The 19,947-nt window shown below is 49.9% G+C and overlaps 1 protein-coding gene across 7 annotated transcripts; it reads right to left on the reverse strand.

The window, feature by feature from the left end:
* Nucleotides 1-50: 50 nt before the first annotated feature.
* On the reverse strand, nucleotides 51-19,216 carry LOC144941736 (transmembrane protein 87A-like). Of its 7 annotated transcripts, XM_078868140.1 has the most exons (23): nucleotides 19,009-19,216; nucleotides 15,998-16,058; nucleotides 14,639-14,733; nucleotides 13,709-13,831; nucleotides 12,760-12,798; nucleotides 11,588-11,641; nucleotides 11,354-11,425; nucleotides 10,879-10,950; nucleotides 10,619-10,727; nucleotides 9,766-9,827; nucleotides 9,065-9,248; nucleotides 8,076-8,175; nucleotides 7,735-7,828; nucleotides 7,383-7,456; nucleotides 6,712-6,818; nucleotides 6,516-6,574; nucleotides 5,993-6,096; nucleotides 5,716-5,792; nucleotides 4,808-4,869; nucleotides 4,316-4,368; nucleotides 3,345-3,375; nucleotides 2,434-2,471; nucleotides 51-827 (listed from the first exon to the last, which is right to left on the reverse strand). In XM_078868140.1, the coding sequence occupies exons 1-23, from the start codon at nucleotides 19,150-19,152 to the stop codon at nucleotides 818-820; spliced, it is 1,824 nt and encodes a 607-aa protein (XP_078724266.1). In that variant the 5' UTR covers nucleotides 19,153-19,216; the 3' UTR covers nucleotides 51-817. The 7 variants fall into 7 exon arrangements, 4 of the variants coding, with proteins under 4 accessions (XP_078724266.1, XP_078724267.1, XP_078724265.1 ...); XR_013639260.1 differs by having other exon boundaries at nucleotides 2,310-3,375; XM_078868141.1 differs by lacking the exon at nucleotides 2,434-2,471.
* Nucleotides 19,217-19,947: the final 731 nt, after the last annotated feature.

Here is a 19,947-nt window from a genome sequence, read left to right on the forward strand (position 1 = left end):
TTGTTTTTTTTTAAAGGGCAGTTAGCCAAGAATAGCAAAACAGTGGCTTTATTGAGTGACCCGAAGGTCAAAAAACACAGATCAAGACGTTAACAATATATACACCTCATTGTTTGAAACAAAGTTATAATTAAATGATAAAATAAAATCTGTAATTCCAACCTTCCCCAGTTTGACTCAAATTGCATCAAGTGACGTCTTTAACGGTCGAAGGAAACTGTCTTTCTGCTCCTGCCTGTGACGAGGTTATAAAAATCAAGAAATCGTGACACTTCCCTGTCAAAAACACAGCTGCGCGCAAACACCGCCCAAATCCTACAAGCCCACCAACAGTAATTGCACTTGATTACAGGAGCAGCGATTAACAAAACTATTTTCTTTCCCCAGAATAGCCGGCCACACTGGGCCGATTACTGAGACAGCATCAGATACACAGGTCATTTCTAGCCGATGTGGGTGGCTTAACAACCAGTGTAAGCCGGAACCAAACCTCATCCTGAGGTCTGACACTCGACTCCCACCACCTTCAACGTACTTCAATCTTATAGCTCTCCTACGTGTTTTTCGAGCTGATCCTCGTGTTGCTCGGCACTGAGTGCCGACGTTTCGCTCTGCTTGCTGGCAGCATCTTCAGGAAGTGAATTCGGCAATCGGAGTGAAACGACGGACAGTGTGCCGAACAACACGAAAACACGTCGAACTATAGACACAACAGAAAAAACCTACATAGCGTTCTCTTCAGGAGCTGCTCACTTGGGAACCTTCAAGTCTTCATCGACACAACTTCAGTCTATTTTGGACATCTCGAACTTGGTTGTCATAATTTCCTGTTGGGGAAACAAGACAATGAAGCATTTAAATAATGTTATTGCTGCTTAACTGTAATGATAATTAGGCATGTAACGATTGGCATCCCTCACGATTCTATCAATTGTTACAATTTAGTATTATACTTTTAATCAAGAATCGATTCGTTTATACAATGTGGTGAATCTAGCACCCATTGTGACTTGATGACATACATGCGTATTGATAAACATTGATTTTAACACGCATGATTCCATGTGTGTACACTTGAGCGTAGGAATTTATTTTAATCGCTGCATCGTTATATGCCCAAAAATAGTTTTTATTTTGCACCATGCTCCGAATTCTAGTTTGAGATGTCTGAATATAATTGACATTTCAGGGTTTTACAATCTAGTCCTTGTGACCCACCACAGTCCATCTCACCATGTTCACCAGTCTTCATTCAAATACATTTGAAGTTCTTACATACTCCACATACCTCATCATTGCTGAACAGTCCCATGTGAAATCGACATCACCGATTCAAATTAATAGGCATCAATGTATGTTGAACTTTCGCACCGTGCATAGCCAACAGTCATAGGTGCGAGGGAAGGCCAAACTAAACAAAGCACAGTTCTAAAGAAATTAGTTTTCAATCTGAATGATTTAAAAGTGCATAGCACCAGTGGCTTCTTGATATCAGAAGGAAGAGAATTTCCAGACAGCCGCAGAAGCGCATCTGCAAGAGCGCGACATGGTAACCGTCTTTAATTGTTCGCCAAAAGTTTCTGCGAGGATGGAGTTCGCGTGAGGGTTTATGCTCCTTGACGAGATCAGCACGGTATTGTGGTTATTTGTGGCAAGCACTGTGTAATGAGTGCACACACATCTTGCGTGTGTGTCCCCATGTGATGTCGATGTGCTTATTTAATCGGCGCCGTCTACGTCACGTGGAAAATGTTACGCAATCGTCAGACACGTGCCGCTTGTAACTACTAAATATATTTGAACGGAGGTAAATTCTAAACTTAGAAACCATGGTGGGTCACAAGGACTGGAGATTGAGGCACCCTGGTATAGCTTCGGGGTAGTGGCACCCCAACTGCAGTAATTCTAAAAGTACATGAATTGCCATTAACCCAGTATTCTTAGACTCAAGTTAGCGAATTCAGGGAATGGTGCAATAACAAGACGGGCGAGAAAATGAATAAGCACACAAACCCAATGAAGACAATGGTCCTTAAGCAGCAACTCACATTGAAATATACATGGGACTGACAGCTACACACACCACATCATACAGCTCGGACGGTTGGATTATAATGTGGACCTCTACAGAAGCAGAAATGGAAGGTTAAGCTGAGTTACAGCATGCAAACCATGCAGTTAGGAGGGTGAGGGAGGGGCATTATCGAGGTGTGAACAGGTGTACCACTGGTGTTGAATCACACACGCAAACAAGTGTTGAGCTGAGGCCACATTGGCCGAGGTCGTTTTTAACGTCAATGTTGCCTTACGTGCCCTCGACATTCAAACGACCACGACCTCCCCCATTCGGCCGCCGCCAGGATCGCTCCTTGTTATCGGCGTAAGTTATGGGCAAGGAGAGAATTATCATCAAGGCCCGACCCTGCACCTCACCTAGTTTTGCTTACTGGGTCGACTGCCCCTCGATCCGGCTGAAGGTACAGGGGACAAAGACAAAGATCCCCAATGTAGCCTACACAGGCTGTTGGGGTAAGCACCGTTAGCAAACGCCTAAGAAGGTGACCATGGGGTACATGGGACACACACACTCGTGCTGGTCAACGTAAGCGTGAACAAGATAAAACCATACGACAACGACGTCCTTCAAGGTCGCCCCCCCCCATGTATGGCACAGACACCGCACGGACACCGCACGGTCACTCGTCGCCCAACACCACTGGCGACGGGTACCGGTGGGTGGGGACGCACCGCTCCGTCTACGTTTTACACTCGCGGGCAAGCGCTCTGAGCCATCGCCACAGCTCCCCCCCCCCTTGTAACAGCACTGCAACACAATATCGTCTTCTCATTCGGCAACAATTCATTCGTGAGCTTGCTTTTTTTACTTCACCGCCTCATCTCGTACTTGAGTGACGATAGCCGACTTAACGCAGCGTTAACACTAGCGGGGACGTTGCGGCGGTATAATGGTTGGCATATCCTGTCAGCTCGGTTTAAATTTTACCTTCCGGCATGGTAGTTTAAAACAACGGTTGCACGCTGTTCAAAACCCTCCATCCACCACTGCACACGTCTAACCAGCAGTATAAATGGATACAACCACAACTGGTTGATCGGTAGCTCGCGTGTGGTGAAGAAAACCGTGCGTACTACCAACATATTCCAAAATATCTGGCCAGTGTGGAAAAGTAGACCAAAATACCCTCAAGAGGGGCTCTGCTCTACTGATGATAAGAATTGTAACTGAAGCATTATTACAACTCGACTCCACAACAAAGGGCATTTTTCAAGAGTACATTTTCACCAACGCCAAGATAACTGAGAGACGGTGAACACGGCATTACCTCGTCCGAGTCGAGTAACGCAGGGAGCGCTCTGCAGGGAAAGACAGACAGCGAGACCAGAATCACGATCCGATCACGATGGCACAACCACGACGACTACTACGTCAAGTTTATACAGCGTCTACCTATAATCATATCTCGCGGTTATTTACAATAATTAAAGAAAACAGTAGTGGTGTATACATTCAATCAGGTGACATGTGTTCACATAGGACGCCTGTGTTTAATCAACAGGGGGTGTCTTTGTCATAATTACACTTGGTCACCCAGGAAATCCTCACTGATTCGTGATTCTTTTTCAGGAAGGTCCTGCTAAGTTGGTGATGATTGTTACGTAGATTCAAATTGAGAAATCTTTCAAATTTGCCAAACTTGGAATACGATTGTAGGCACACAATGAGCCTACTCTTGCGAATGACGTCACAGAATCTTTTAACGTCCACTGTGAAGCAGATGGCCCGAGGCCAATAATTACGGTTAACACGCGCCGCGGTATTAACCAGGACGGCCGCTGGGTTATAACTGTGAACCTCTCCAACGAGCACTCTACTGATGGGCCACGTCACTGCCTACTATGTTCCATCAACTGTGAGATCCACCGTGTGTTTTTATCAGGAGGTGTGCGTTCGGTCAGGGATGGGTCCTATCAAGACAGGGCTTGTTCTCAATCAAGAGGTGTGTGTTGTATTTGCTTGTAGCTCTTCTATGTGAATGCATGGGGTGCAGTGTGTTCCTACAGACAAAAAAATACGCAGTTGAAAATACGTTCAGTATAGTTAAAGGTGCAGTCCTGCAATTTCTTGCTGACACTCCTACTCCGAGAGGAAGGGCCTCCATCGGACTGAGAGCCCCTCTAGGGTTCTAGATGGTGGGGGGGGGGGGGGGGGTTTATGGCCTACTCTTTCACGCTGACCAGGCGTCCTGGGAGAGACGTGCATCCAACTGCAAATATGTAAACCCGCGCAACTTACAGGTCAGCTACAGAAGAGGGGATGTTCTCCTCCACCCAAGTCAGGTCTTCATCCTGCAGCGGAGCAGAGGATAGTGACAGGGTGAATGGGCGGCAGACAGAGGGAAGGGTTGTGTCGCTCATATTACATTGCACGGTAAAAGAATAACATTTAAAAATATATTTTTGTTTTCAAGTCAACGGAATCAAATACAAATTAAACAGCCACATGGCCAACACCACCAGTGGCAAATTGCACCTCCACCACCACATCTCGATAAATTTTTTCAGTTGCTATTTAAATTCACGAAGTACGGAGCCTTTTCCGACACGATTTTATAATTTTCTCTGCTCTGAGACAGACCGTCGCTTAATGAGATCGTAAGAATTCACAGCGAAATAACCCATGATGATTTGCACTCATGGGACAAATTAATTATCAACCCTTAATGTATTATTTTTCACACAGGTTCACTTCGATAAAATTGCGTGGTGGGTTCATTTCTCGTCACACCTGGCTGGCACCGGACCTGGCTTGCCCGTTCATCTCCGTCCGCGTGCCTCTCATTTTCGTACCTGTGCAACGAATGCCGGGAGAAACGCAATTTGGATTACAGGGCGTGAAAGTGCGACCGCACGAAGCAGAGCTCCATCCACATCGGGGAGGGGCCCACTGGGAAAACACGAGCAAATGTGTTGTTTTTTTCCTTCCCACAGCTTCATCACGATCGTGCAATCGGCGTCGTGAGATGAGGAATCCACACGGTAACAACGGGCAGCACTCATGCACCCGGCCTCCCACGGACAGTGATGCTCGTGGCATGACAGTTGGACCGATTCTCAGAGGTGGAATTTAGCCAAAATTAAGTGCAGAACCATGCTTGATGTGATTGGGGGGGTGGGGTGGGGGAGTTTTTTCTTCTGTCCAGTCCTTGGTGACTGGGTTGAGACCATCAACTTGCTACTCTTGAGAACCTGGTTTAATCATCGGTGCCAGCCTCAACTCTGACCTCTGAGACACCCAGACACCTCTGAAGAGGGTATAAAAAAAAATCAGAGGGGAAGGAGTGAGGGGGTGGGGAATATGGAGCTACAGGCCAAGGAGGGAGAGGGGCCGATTGAATATGAAGGTCTAGATGAGACTTCAGAAGAGAGGCTTTCAGTCACAGGCAGAGATGAGGTGACCGTTAAATGTGGACGTGGACAGGGAGAGGTCTGCTATGGTCAGGGCAGGGAATTTCAGACAAGAGAGGCAGCCAATTACACAACGCAGGACCCTTTACACAACACAACTTTGTGACACCAGAGCATAAATGGTCAACCAAAACTGGCTTCCACTTTGTGGGCTTCTCCACTGGAGCAATGAATGAATGACTGAATGAATGATCATTCGCAAGGTCACGGGCACACTGCTCCACGTACCGTATGCATCTCCCGTCATCACGTTCTGATCTAAGCTGTCCTCATCGTCGTCGTCGATGAGGGGGGAGTATGCGTACCTGCGAGTGCACAAGACAAAGATCGCACGGGTAGCCTACACGAACTGTTGGGGCATCATCGCACACAGCACAGTGCACACTACCGCCACACGTAGCACACACAGCACTCGCGTAGAACAAGCAGCACATACGCGGCACGGGATCCCGGAGGAGGACACAAGAGAAAGGTAGAATATGAGGAGGACGAGGAGGGGTTTCACCTCTGGTTGTTGGCGGACGGCCTCCAGAGGAACATGATGACGAGGAGGATGACGGAGAAGAGGAGGCTCCAGAAGGAAGTCTCCACCCACAGCTCGCGCCAGTCCTGCCAATCGAGCCGGCAGAATCACGCGGTCGGTTACGGCACGCGGTGTAACCTCCACTGCCCAGCGCGGTTTACCACAGGGGTACGAACCGCGTGGGGTTTCGCGGTTGTGCCGCCCGGCCCTTCCGACGCATTCTCGGGCTGTGCCGCGCGTCGCACAACCGACACGACGCTCCTCGTGCTTTCGGGTTTCGTGAAGAAGCTCCCGGGCACGTGGAGCGAAACATCGGACGTCGCCCCGGAACAACCAGAAAACACATCAGAGAGCTGCACAGCGCAAACCGCGCAGACGCACGCAGCTTGAGTATCAGTGTTTGCCATGCGCTCATCGAGAACATTCAAACTGGAGTGTAAAACCCTAATTGTCGCGCTCGCCGCGCTCGAGTGAGGGGATGTTTTGTTTAAACCTCTCGACTCACGGAGAGGCAGTCGACCATGCGGAACTTCCTCGTCGACCAGACGATGAACACAACCGACGCTGAGAAACAAAGGACGACCAGTTAACGTTGACGCCAATCAAACACAAACGAACACGGGCATTTTAAACTTTCCTCCTTCCCCTACCCCGCCTAGATTTACGAGCGGCGCAGGCCGCAAGAGGTAAGAGGGGCTCACCGATGACGGAGAAGATGAGCGTGTTCGTGAAGTGGCGGTAGAGCGACAGCTTCACGGGGTTGCGCCTGAGCCTCAGCGTCCTCATCGTCTGTGCCAGACTCACGAAGATGTGCGACGCTAAGGACCAACGCGGATGTGGCAGAACGACGTCGGCGTTCAAAGTCGCTTTCCACGCTTGTGGTACACGTGTCGAAATTCTACGTGTCAGCATCAACGATTAAAGAGAGCCTCCTCGCCTTCTACGTCTGGCAGTTCTACAGCATTGGTAGAAGCGAGACTGACTTTGCTGCTTATGAGACAGAGTATGTCAAGCAGGTCCAGAGTTTGCTTGTCTTGAGTCAATGCAGATTAAATTATGCACTACCACACAAAGTACACGCATTCTTAAATATGCTTCACGATCAATTTGCCAAAATTGCAGCTATGAGTGAGGATTAAAAAAAAAATCCATGTCATCCAACGAACATTACTCATTGTTCTAGGGTGTGCGGAAAAATGCTGCCCCTTCATGCGGTTAAGAGGTCACTTGTAACTTAAACTTGAGATTCCAGCAGCGGTTCTATAATATCCACTTCCACGGACTAGTTCGTGAACACGGGCGATGCAACACTCTGCAAGATCTCCCAATGGATTGTTATTTTTGTGTAAAAGCACGAGCGAGCGTCAAGGATATCCACCATACGATGCACGTATCGATCATCGCCAGCACTATCGCCGATGTCAGCACTGTCGAGTTGCTGGGGTCCTGTGTGGGAACACGACAAGGGGGGTGGGGGGGGGTTACCGGGGGAAGGTGGAGCGGCGAGGAACAGGGAGGGGTTGAGGAGGCTGAGGCGGGTGGAGAGGTCAGGGAATGGCGGCCAAAAACCGATGGCGGTGGTGGTGGTGGCAGCGGCGGTGGTGGACGTAGTGACGATGGTGATGTAACCACAATGGCGGTTACGATGATTGTGGTGGCAACGGTGGGGTGGCACCCGCGGTGGCGCCGGTGGCGGTGATGAAAGCAGTCGTGGTTGCGCGCACCTCGCTGGCGCGCAGCATCGCCTCCACGCAACAGAAGACGAGGTAGAGCATGCCCACGCCGACCACGCGGTGCAACATGGCGCCCAGGCGCGGCCTACGGGTACCACAGAAACATTACCAGGGGGACTGTACAACAAACATCAACAACAAAGCACACGTATGCAAAAACAAGCAGAACTAAGGGAGGGAGGGGAGGCAGGGGAATGAGGAAGGAGAGAGGAAATAATGGGACTGAACGGAACAGGAGAGGGAGTACGAGGACAAGGAGAGGGACAGTTGCAGGAGGAGGGGGACCAGGAGGAGGAGGTGGTGGTGGTGGGGCTTGGCGCGGCGCTCCCTACTTGACGATGCCGTAGCCCAGGCTGACGATGATCACGAGCATCCGCGCCAGCGTGCGCTTCAGCGCCGACACCAACTCGGCCACCATCACCGCGCCCCGCACTGCCGCACACACCACCACCACGATCAGCCATGTTCTATCCACTGCTGGCCATAGTTCACAGCCCAGTGGGAAACGCCGAGCGCTCGAGTGTGGAACACTCCCAAGTCTCCATTGCATTGGAGGCATTGTGTGAAGGTCCCCTGCCTTGGTTTATCACGAGCGAAGCCTTTGCTCTATCCACTTCTGGATTAAGGCATTCCAAGGCCATCATTATGTCACTGCTCGTAACGCAACTATCCATCCTCGCTCCTGCGCACATGCTGGTCTCATCACTCCATCTCTGCAGAGGACGTTCTCTCTCTGCTGCTCCTGCTGCTGATGACGAAGATGTGGTGGTGATGATGATGATGCTGCCGATGATAATACTGACAATGATGCTGCTGGTGATTGGTGGTCGTGGTGATAGTAAAGCTGCTCCTACTGATAGTGATGTCACCAATGGTTCTGCTTTTGATAATGATCATCATGATGATCAACACCATGACCACCATGATCAATAATTACGGTGACGCCACCACTATCATCCTAGACAGTGACAATCATCGCTAAGTCGATTGTAAGCCCATCCACCCTCCATCACCAAAGACCGCCCATGTAGCCTTAACAGACTGTTGATGCAAGTGCTGTTAGAGATGAAGGCCGGCAAGTTACACGAGGGGGTGGGTGGCTAGCACCACACCCGGCCGCCTTTGTCTCCCCAGTGACAATATTTACAGACCGGACCAGCTACTCATTTGATTTTGAGTCGACCTAGGGGAGGCCCAGGACCGGTTCAAATAATCGTCACCGGCATTGGCTTGTGAGCGGGAATCGAACTCGGGTCCTGGGGTTCGTAGTGCGGCACGCTAACCGCTACATTACTGCCCCCCCATCACCCCCGCCCCTCACCCGAGGTGCCGTAGGTGCCGATGTTCTGGAACTCCCCGACAAACATGGCCTTCTCGAGCATCCCCAGGAAGATGACACCGCCCACCCACAGCTGGATCCTCAGCAGCTCCTTCCAGTAGCAGGCGGAGCAGACGAGCCAGAGCGCAGCGTACAGCGTGTACACCACGCACATGGCCATGTAGAACTACACCGGGCGGGTGAAAGGGCGGGCGGGCGGGGAGGGAGAGCGGCGGTGGTGGTGTTGGGTGGTGAGTGGCGGGGTGGAGGTGTCACGGTGGTGGAGAGATGCTAACTCCGTCACTTGGTATGCAGGAGGTCGTGGGTTCGATGCCAACCCTGACGCCTGCTGTATATTTGGAGTTTGCGTGTTCTCCCCTTGGTCACGTGGATTTTTTTCCGGTTCCTCCGGATTTTTCCCTCCACATTTACAAACATGTGCGAAAGTGTATTTGCCTGCTATAACATTCCATGTGATAATCCACTTTGTTGAGCTATGATTTGTGGTTATGTCGCTTCTGAAAAAGAGCTGTATAGCTCAGTGGGCCTTACCTGGTTAAAAAAAAATAGTTTAATAGTAAAAAAAAATTATTCATCACGTCTTGGTGTGAGCGTATGGGTGGTGATGAGTGTATTGCAAGTGAGCGTGCCGGTGGTGAGTGTATCGTTGGAAAGTGAGTGGACCGGAGGCCAGTATCACTTACAATCTTGAGTGGGTACTCTGTGGCTGAGATGTACCCATGTGGTCCGTTCATGCCCACCTCCACTGCACACACACCAAAGGCAAGAATCAACGCACCACCCCCACTACCCATCACCACCACACTGCAGATCACAACAACCCCCCCAACCCACCCACCCACCAACCCACGCACCAATCCACCAACGCTCAAAGTGCGGTACATAAGCAGTAAAAAAATTGAAATTATATTAAAATATAACTGACATAACAGAAAAAAACTAATCAGAATACAATTAAAGCAAAGTTACAACCAAAATAGTAACATAGGGAACTGATTATTATCAGTGGAACCCCGGGAAGCTACTGCTATAAAAACTGGTTAAAAACATAAGTCACAATCTCAAAGAGTGCGATAAGAGTTTTACAGTTGACCCGTACCAGACTCGCTAGCTAACTCAGACACCATAAACTCCGTCTGCCTTTCTGAACCCAGCGTACGGTACGCGCGCGGATTCGAGAGCGTCACGCCAGTTGCAGGCGCAACCCAGAATGTTCACATTACGTGAGATACAGACGCAACCGGGACTGTTCACACTAGTGGGTGGGAAGGCAGGACGCGTCGTGGACTAGAAGGGACGATGATGGGCGGGGGTCGAGTCTCACGGCGGCGGTGGCAGCCGAGGGAGGTGACGCGCCCGAGAGAAAGTCCAACGCGGAGACGGAGAGATGGTGACACTAGCTCGTGTGAAGGAGCTACATGTGAGAGATGGCCACGTCTTGGGGAGGCCTTCCTCCGCACCATCATCATTCCTTGATCACGGTGATGTGGTTGTTGTATAATGATGTGGCCCTCACTAAGATAAAGTTAAACAAACCATCAAATTTCCAGTCTTTGCTTTGCTTGTCGCCGCTGTTGTCATCCGGGCTGATGCTGACGATGAAGAGGAACGGACTCTCCTTCCACGTCCTCGCCACCACGTTTGACTACGTGGCACACACACACACAAGTACACACATGTATACAAAGATAAAGATCCCCCGTATAGCCTGAACAGACTGTTGGGGCAAGTGCTGTAAGTGAGCACCTATGAAGCCCAGCACGGCACACGAGGGGGTGGGTGGGCACCACTCCTACCTTTGGGACCTCGTCTCGTTTATCGCCGACCTGGGCTGTGTCAGGAGCAGCGGCCTCCGCTCCTGGCTCAGTCTGGAAGAGAGAAACGACAACAACAACAACCGCCATTCGTCACTAAGTGGCGTTGACGTTACTAAGTGGCGTTGACGTCACCACGGTGCTTGTGCAAAGCTATGTGCACTTTAAGGCCATGTGAAGTGTCGAACGCCCGCTGGCAGGTCACGGGACAGACCCAGCAGGTGCCATGGGTTGAGATATTATGCAACGAGGTGACGCGTCCCTCCCAGCTGGCGACGCTGTCCACTGAGGGACTGACGAGGCAGAGCAAAGGAACAGAATGCGTCGGAGAAAGAACAGGACGCCGTCAGGAGGCCTTCATCCAGCATCAAAGAGACAACGGCTGATGACGGTAATATTTCGTCTGGATGCCACCATGTCCGTACGTCAAATGCACACACGGAGGTGGTGGTTGTACCTTCGGGGCCAGGTCTTTTGTATCGCCGACCTTGGCTGGGTCAGGGGCGGCGGCCTCCACGGCAGGCTTTGCCTGGGAGAGAGGATGGACACGGCGTTACAGGTCCCTCCGAGCTGACGGAAAGTTATCACTGCCACGCCAAAAGGGAACGTTTCCGAGTGGTGCATTGTTGACGAGTGCTAGATTAGCGGGGAAATCTCGGGCGGTGGAAAGAGAAGGTGAGCCGAGACTCACCTGCGCATCTTCTCTCTTGCGACGATCGCTGGGCGATTTCTCCTTTTCTTCCTCCTGTTGATGATATCAAGACCAGCGCAGAGATCACAACCAGTGGCGGCTCGTGACATTTCCACTAGGTGGGGCTGTTGTGACCTCTAAAAATGTGGTGTTATAATTAAAACAACCTCGTCATGTTATTGGCCTTCCCGTGAAAGTGATATAACTGTCTTACCTACCAACGGTCGGCATTTATCAACTATACGAAACAAAACAACAAAGCACTCAAATGCTGTCCCCATGACCCTAAAGTCCACGCTGCACAAACCCTTTGACACTGCCAACAGCATTCAAGATCAGCTGACACGACTCAAAAAATTCGCCAAGGCAACCAAGACACCGCATACTGTACAATAACAGCCACTTACCGTCGTACACCCACCTACACAAAAAGCTTTGATCTGTATTCCCTGGCGACATAAATACCACGTACACAGGCCCTGCTATTTACTTCACTGTTCACGAGAAACTTGCTTCATTGTGTGGTCACTGTCCGTCTCACTGTTATCTGTGGTCACTGTAACATCACTTTACAATGACTACATTGTCGAATGGAAAGCTAGGCCTACACTGACAGCCTACACATTTGATTTTGGGTTTAAGCCACGATTAAGTGCAATATAACAAATATTTCTGGTTTGAATGAAGGGGACATCTCTCACTCGGACGCCTTCACAGCCGCCCCGAGACCTCCCCAAGGCACAAATCAGACTGTGGTGTTGCAGTGGTTTCTAGTATGAACAACTTATAATGTTATCTTCATTAGACAATTCACGTTGCAAGAATTGTTATATTTAAATTTTTGAAACACAACAAAACTATTTTTTTTAAAGTATTTTTTATTAGAAAAATTATTTCTCATCTCCAGCTGCTCGGTGGGGTGGCGCCCCAAACCTCCCTAGTGGACGAACCACGCCTGATCACAACACAGCACGGAGATCACAACACAACACAGAACACATTCTAGATTTGAAGTTTTCGTGACTGCAAGGATCCATACTCTTTGGTTCTTTCGGTAAAGTCACGAACTCACAACACAGCACAGAGATCACAACACAGCACAGAGATCACAACACTGACAGTCCATTGCACGAACGTAGCCCACACACTGTCAATGAAGCAGTCGTACTCACTTGAGGTTTGTTTGCCAGCTTCACGGATAACGTTTTCATCTTCACGACAGAAAGAAAATCACACGCACAGACATGAGCGGCAGCAACGGTGGCGAGTGACCAGAGTCACTCGCCAACAACTCTCTCTGAACGGCAGCAACGGTGCAACATTTAGTTCTTCAGAATACAACGCTGAAACATCACCGCATTTACTCAACTGGGAGATTACACGCAGCAACGGCGTTCCCTCCGCTTTGAATTTGGCAGGAACCTCCCGATAAAGTCCTGGGACTCTGTGAGGCTTTCCCGGGTAACCGAGCAAAATAATACTTAAGACAATTCTACACAGTGTGCTGCACACGCCCTAACTCTAGCCTGTATCACCATCCTACCGAATCATTGGCAGCTGGGAGGTCACGATGATTGTTTCAATTTCCACACCGGGAGATCACATCGGCGACCTCTGGAGTGGCATGGATGCCATTAAACGAGCGTGCCATTTAGAAAGTGGGTGGATAGGTTCAAACTAAAGTTCACGATTAATCTTCAGTTCTAACCTTCCAACTCCCCCCCCCCACCACCTTCCACTTTCAACGTCCTATCCATTACCACGCTAGGTTAGCGTAACATTAAAGTGATATCATCAATTTCATCGTTTTGTTTCTCTAGACCAGGTGTCGGCAAACCTGCAGCTCCGGAGTCGCACGCGGCTCTCTAAGGACTCCTTCGTGGCAGGTATTTATTAAGAACCGCCGTCTCGTGTTCATGTGCATTGAGCCTGATGAAATATTGAGTTTGTTTTTACCGAATTCGACAACAAATGGCTCTTCTTGTTGTTACTTTGGTTGCTGACGCCCTGCTGTCGGCACTGCAGTCTGTTGCTTGGATTTCGTCTAAAATCGGCAAGGCTTCACGCCGACGATGGTTGGCAAATCAAACGATCGTGCGAGCGCGCTCGTGTCAAACTCACGGGCACCGCTGGCATGTGGAAGTTGTTGCAGGTGATGGTGGCGCTGCCCTTCAAGTAGGAAGCCTGGCTGTCTGGGACGACCTCCTTGTCCTCGGCGCCCATGTACATCTCACTGCTGATGTCCTGTGTGACGCAAACGGCGTGGGCGAGTGCGGGGAGTGTGAACGGAGGCACAAGAAAACTGACGTCACTACCTGTTGCCCTCAACGAGAGAATCACTCACAGCAACAATGGCACGGGCAGCAGCAGCAGCATCTGCCATTCATCACTAAGTGGCGGTTATGTCGTCACAACGTGTGTGCCAGGCTAGGTGCACTTTCAGAACATCAAGTGTGGAAGGCTCGTTGCCTGGCAGGTCATGGAACAGACCCAGGTGCTATGGGTTGACTGAATGAGATGAGTGGCAGATACAATGACATGTGAAGACATACACATACGCGCAGGTACATGTATACACATATAAGTCATATTATCACGATCCCCCGTATAGCCTTTAACAAACTGGTAGCGAGCACCTAAGAAGGCCGGAATGCCACAGGAAGGAGTGGTGTTGCCAGCACCACACCTGGAAACCTTTGTCTACCCTGTGCCGATGTTTACACACTGCAACAGTTACTCAATTATGGCGGACTCACTCTAGGAGAGTCCCTGGACTGGTCCAAAAATGTTGCCACTATCTTAACCATGACCGGGAATCGAACTAAAGTCTTATAGCGCAGTGCACTACCCTGATGCTCCCTACTGACACACACAGGTACATGCACACCGATCCTCGCTGACCCAGCGACATAATTCCAGAAAGTGTCAGGGTTCAGTGCCTATTATGATTGTGACGTTGACTGCGACGATGGCAACAGTTATGATGATGAACGATGATGAAACTTTTGGAGAGAAATGCAAACGGGGCTGGCGGTGCGGTCGCGCGCTTGCCTTTAAGTTGGCGAACTCGTTGTAGCAGTGAGAGGAGCGCAAGATCCACTGCACCGTGAAGGTCCCACTCATCTCAGGGCAAGTGGCCTTCAGAACTGCGCAACGCAACCACACCACAACAACCACAACAATCATGGGCAGCTTCCCCTGCGTGTTTTCGGGTTGCGCCGCGCGTTGTTCAGCACGGTGTCCCAAGTTTCACTCCACGCACCGGGAGCAGCTACACGCTCTCTCTCTATTGCGGAGCGTCGCTGGCTGCTACTGCTGGTGTCTGATGCAGGCCGGCCGATGGTGATTATTTGCCACGTGGATGCGGCACAAGTGGACTGGAGCAGGTGGCGTGTGACTAATAGCAGCGGCCTTAGTGAGACATGACGGAGGCGTTGTGCTGGGCGTGGAAACCAAGGCCCAGTTGAGATTTAGACCTCCTCGTGTCTAACGATCGTTCGTCTGTGTTATAATAATCTATAATACTCAATAATAATAATTCACAGCCCTTTGAAAATGCACTGCTGGATGAAGGCTTCCCCATGCCTTGTCGATCATACTTCTAAACTAAATTAAACAATATTTTATTTTACCAGGTAAGGCCCAAAGAGCTATATAGCTCTTTTTCAGAGGCGACATGGCCACAAATGACAGCTCCATAAAATTGCTTATTTCATTGAAATTTATTGCAGCCAAACACTCTATATGCATGTTTTTAACAGTGGAGGGGAAAACCCAGAGGACGCAGAGAAAAATACACGTGACCACGGGGAGAACATACAAACTCCAAATATACAGGCGTCGGGGTTGGGATCGAACCCACGACCTCCTGCATACCAGATGAGGTAGTAAACATCTCGCCACCATGGCGCCCACTTCGCCAGGATGATTAGTGTGGGTTGGCAACGGGAGATGCCTTGGGACCCCGCATTTCATCCCGATTGTGTCATCTGTTGGTGTCATTGCACGAGGCGCAAAATCCGTTCGGAGCATGACTCTTCGCGTTAGAGAACGGCCCACGCAAGAGGATACCACGCGGGAGATGGCAGCAACCTTCCCTCCCGCTCAGCCACATGAGAGTAAATGTTTGTTCAGCCAAAACGATACTTAATTCTCAAGGCTGGTATTCGGCCAAAGCGTGTGACAGGCTCTGAGAAGCAGGCTCGCTGAGCCGCGGACCCATCGACTCGCAACTTCACTCATGATCCCGGTTGAATCGCAAGCATCTGAAACCGTGGATTCGGTAATCTGAGTCAGCCGGACATGTCCTCAAATAAGACGGTGGTGATGATAATGAGTATTGTGGACTCGTGGACCGAGCACGCTTGGTTTGAAATGTTAAATGTCGCCTCACAGCAGCCACCGACTCACCTTGAATGTGTACATCTGTCTGGTTGAACATGGTTTTTCTCGCAAATAAATACTTGGAATTCTGCAAGCAGGAACAACACACACAAGCACAGTGCAGTGTTTGCACACATCAGTAAAACGCCATGCCCACTAAATTTAACGCAATCCGAGAAGAAGTCAATATTTGCGAAGCCCCTGCTCTTAGGGGCGTATGACTGAAATCACCTAAAATGCCCCTTATCTGGTTATACTGTATCTTGAAAGCTAAGCTGAGTTGGGCACGGATAATCCTCGGCTGGGCGACCATTAGCGTGCATAAAGCGGGATGTTATAGGCTGCTCTGGTGGTATGTTATGGGCAGCAGAGGGCAGGACTCTACAGTACTGTACTTATATTTATCAGCACGTACACTCCCTCCCTGGCTTTAACAAGCCACAGAGACCAGCGTAGTGAAGTATGGTCAAATAATTCCATAACCGTAGAGGAGCAGAGCAGTTTTGGCAATCCTCCACTGCTGGATGAGGGCCTTCCAAGGAGGTGTGTGTGTGTGTGTCGTTGGGGTTTTTTGACCGTACTTCACCACGTTGGTCATTGCGGCGTGGTGGGGGGGGGGGTAAAGTGTCATCAACAGCCACAAATTAACCAGGTTGATTTCCAAGTTCACGACCGGATGGCGTTCCAAGCGAAACGTCGCTATACCATCCATACCCTTATCAGTGCTGCCTACCTTATTACAGACAAATTCAGGACCGTATTGGTCACTCCGTGTGTCTTATAAATTTCAAAGTTCGCCCTACAAATTCCCATCACAAGAGAGAAACACAAAGACACTTTTTTTTTGTGCCCCGTATTGAAACGGGTATGTACGCCGTATGAACCTGCAAACTCAATTTCCCCCGTACAAGAATACGGAGGAAACCGTACACGGGTTGACAGGGATGCATGTGGTAGCTCTCTCATAGCGGGATTACAAACTTCGGGTTATTCACGTCCCACACGGACAGCGCAAGACATGGGGAGGGAGGAGACGAGGACACGGAGAGACACGGGGGAGACTCGGTGATAGTCGACACGGAGACGCGGGCCAGGCACAGAAACACACAGATAGAGACCACCACCATCATCATCACCACTTAAAGAGTGGACGAGAGGCAACCGAATGCCCTCTTAAGCAGTAGTTCTGTAACATCAACTTGCCGGTGTGGTTCCAATGACGCGAACACCGCTCGCTGGTAGAGTTCCGAGTTAAAACGTTTTCAAGCGATGCCCAAAACACGTGGGGGAGACACGGGGCATTGCGATTTTAAAGCAACACGAGTTTCGATGTCAACTTCGGGGGTGTGTTTGCTATGACACGGGGCGATTGCGATGCTGCTGATGCGGAACGGTGCAATAAGAAATCAGCAATATTTAAAAAATATTTTTTATGTTGCTTATTTTTTATTGCAACGTTTACAAATATTTTTTTTTAACACGCTTTAATGATATGTACCCTACTCGTAATGCCAGAACTCCAGGAAGTGGCCTCAAAGTTTTCCATAACTTAAGGTGGTGATTTACAGCCAACGTCAGTTGAGCGTGGACAATTAGAGCCAAGCCGAAACATAACATATTAAAATGAATGTTTAAAAATATCTTTTTATTTTTTAAATAGAATATAATAGTGTTATCAGTATACCAAGTTTGCAGTCGATACCACATTGGGAAGTGGGTTAAAATTGAGTTATAAGATTTGAGGATACGACAACAACAACAACAGAGTGAGTTAATAGAAAGAGTGTAAAATAAAAACGTGGCGCCCAGAGCACCGATGGTGAATAATAACAAAAGATCGACAACAACGACAACAACAACAACGACAATAACAACGACAACAACAACGACAACAACAACAACGACAAAACGCGACAGAGTTGACAGATATACAGCCGTGTGTTTATGGGAGGCAGGGACAGCCTTCCCCGAGCTTTACAGACTACTTGAGGATGATGGTCTTGGGAGGAACAACATCGGAGAGACATGGGGGGGGGGGACACGGGGTGACACGGGGAGATACGAGAATACTGGGAGATATGGGGGAGACACAAGGACACGGGAAGACATGGGGGGGGGGGGTGACACGGGAAGACATGGGGGAGACACAGGGGAGACGGGGGAAATGTAGACTCGGGGAGACACAGGAGCGTGGAGACATGTGGGAGATTCGGGGCCATGGGGAGAGAGAAGGTAACACGGAGATACGGAGAGGTACATAGAGACACAGGGAGACACTGGGACACGTGGAGACACACTCGAGAGGGATACGGAGACACACAGAAACGGACGCACGCGGAGACAGAGACAGAAAGACACACAGAGACAATATGACACACAGGGACAGTGAGACATAATAAGACACGAGGAGAAAGGGAGACACACGGATACACGTGGAGACACAGACACTGGGAAACACAGACACACGCACAGTACACACAGACATAGACACACGTGGAGACACAAGGGAGACACGTGGAGACACAGACACTGGTAAACACAGACACACACAGTACACCACACACACAGAGACACACACAGTACACCACACACACACAGTACACCACACACACACAGACACACACACAGTACACCACACGCACAGTACACCACACACACACACACACAGACACACACAGAGACACACACAGTACACCACACACACAGTACATCACACACACACACATACACACACAAAGACACACACCACACACACACAGAGACACACACCACACAGTACACCACACACACACACACACAGACACACACAGTACACCACACACACACAGACACACACAGTACACCACACACCACACACAGACACACACCACACAGTACACCACACACACACACAGTACACCACACACAGACACACACACAGACACACACAGAGACACACACAGTACACCACACACACACAGAGACACACGTGAGACAGGAAGACAACAGGAAGACAACACACCAACCCCTCCACGTGTAACAAACGCGCTGCCGCTCACCTTGGTGATGTCCCCGCGAAACTTGCCCGGCTCGGGCCCCCCGCAGAGCACGCAGGGAACCACGAGGAGGATGAGGAGGAGGCAGAGATCGGGCGAGGGGGTCACACGGAGCGAGGGGACCGCACGGGGGACGCGAAAAGCCATCGCGCTAATGAGACCCCCTCGAACTCTCTACGACTCCCTGGCGGCGATTCCGCGATTCCGATAACCCGCGACGCTCGATTCCACACCGGCCACCGTAGAGTTTCGCGGCACGCGTCGATTCTCGCGAATCGGAATCGAGACGAACAACATTTCGCCGGCTTTTGCAACGTGGGGGGGGGGCGATTTAGTTACATCGTATCGATGCCGCGCATCGACGTTTGGCGGAGGATCGATAGTAACCGGTCACGTTGGAGAGTCGCGAGTGTTAATCTGATCGCGAGTACGCCGAGGCGGGGCCAAGTCGGATTGGGTTAACACGCCAAAACCGGATCGATTCGATTCCGTCGCAGGATAGTTTACGATCGATTTACGTTTGACTCGGGGTTTGTTTGTCGCGATTTCATTCGTCGATCGATCACGTGGTGGGGGAACTCGCCACTCTGACCCCACCCACGCGCATTGGCCGCTCGTTGCAGAGCTTCGCGGTTCGAAACCAGCCGGCCACCCTGGTTAATGGGTGGGGGGTTGGTTATGACCGCGGTAATTATCACGGTGGGGTAAAGTGTGGGTACACCCACCTCTTCCAACACGATAGTTTTTTTTTTTATATAATTGGGTTTTACCCTTTCTGGCAATAAAACAGGTGTTAAGATGTTAAAACATAGACACATTTTGCAAGGAATGATGTCTGCATAAAACCACACATACTTTGTAAACATGCAAACACAAACATGCTCTGGTAAAATATGAATTAATTCTAGATTTGAAGCTTTCGTGACTGCAAGGAATCATACT

Source organism: Lampetra fluviatilis, chromosome 25, assembly GCF_964198595.1.
Source record: "Lampetra fluviatilis chromosome 25, kcLamFluv1.1, whole genome shotgun sequence".
NCBI lineage: Eukaryota > Metazoa > Chordata > Hyperoartia > Petromyzontiformes > Petromyzontidae > Lampetra > Lampetra fluviatilis.

Excerpts from the sequence above, each read along its gene's own strand:
- LOC144941736 (XM_078868139.1), bottom strand. The coding sequence starts at position 19,152 with ATGGCTTTTCGCGTCCCCCGTGCGGTCCCCTCGCTCCGTGTGACCCCC. Across the intron at positions 16,059-19,008 it reads TTCGCGGGGACATCACCAAG|AATTCCAAGTATTTATTTGC; the intron begins GTGAGCGGCAGC and ends TCCTGCTTGCAG. Across the intron at positions 4,870-5,715 it reads GATGACGGGAGATGCATACG|GTACGAAAATGAGAGGCACG; the intron begins GTACGTGGAGCA and ends TTCGTTGCACAG.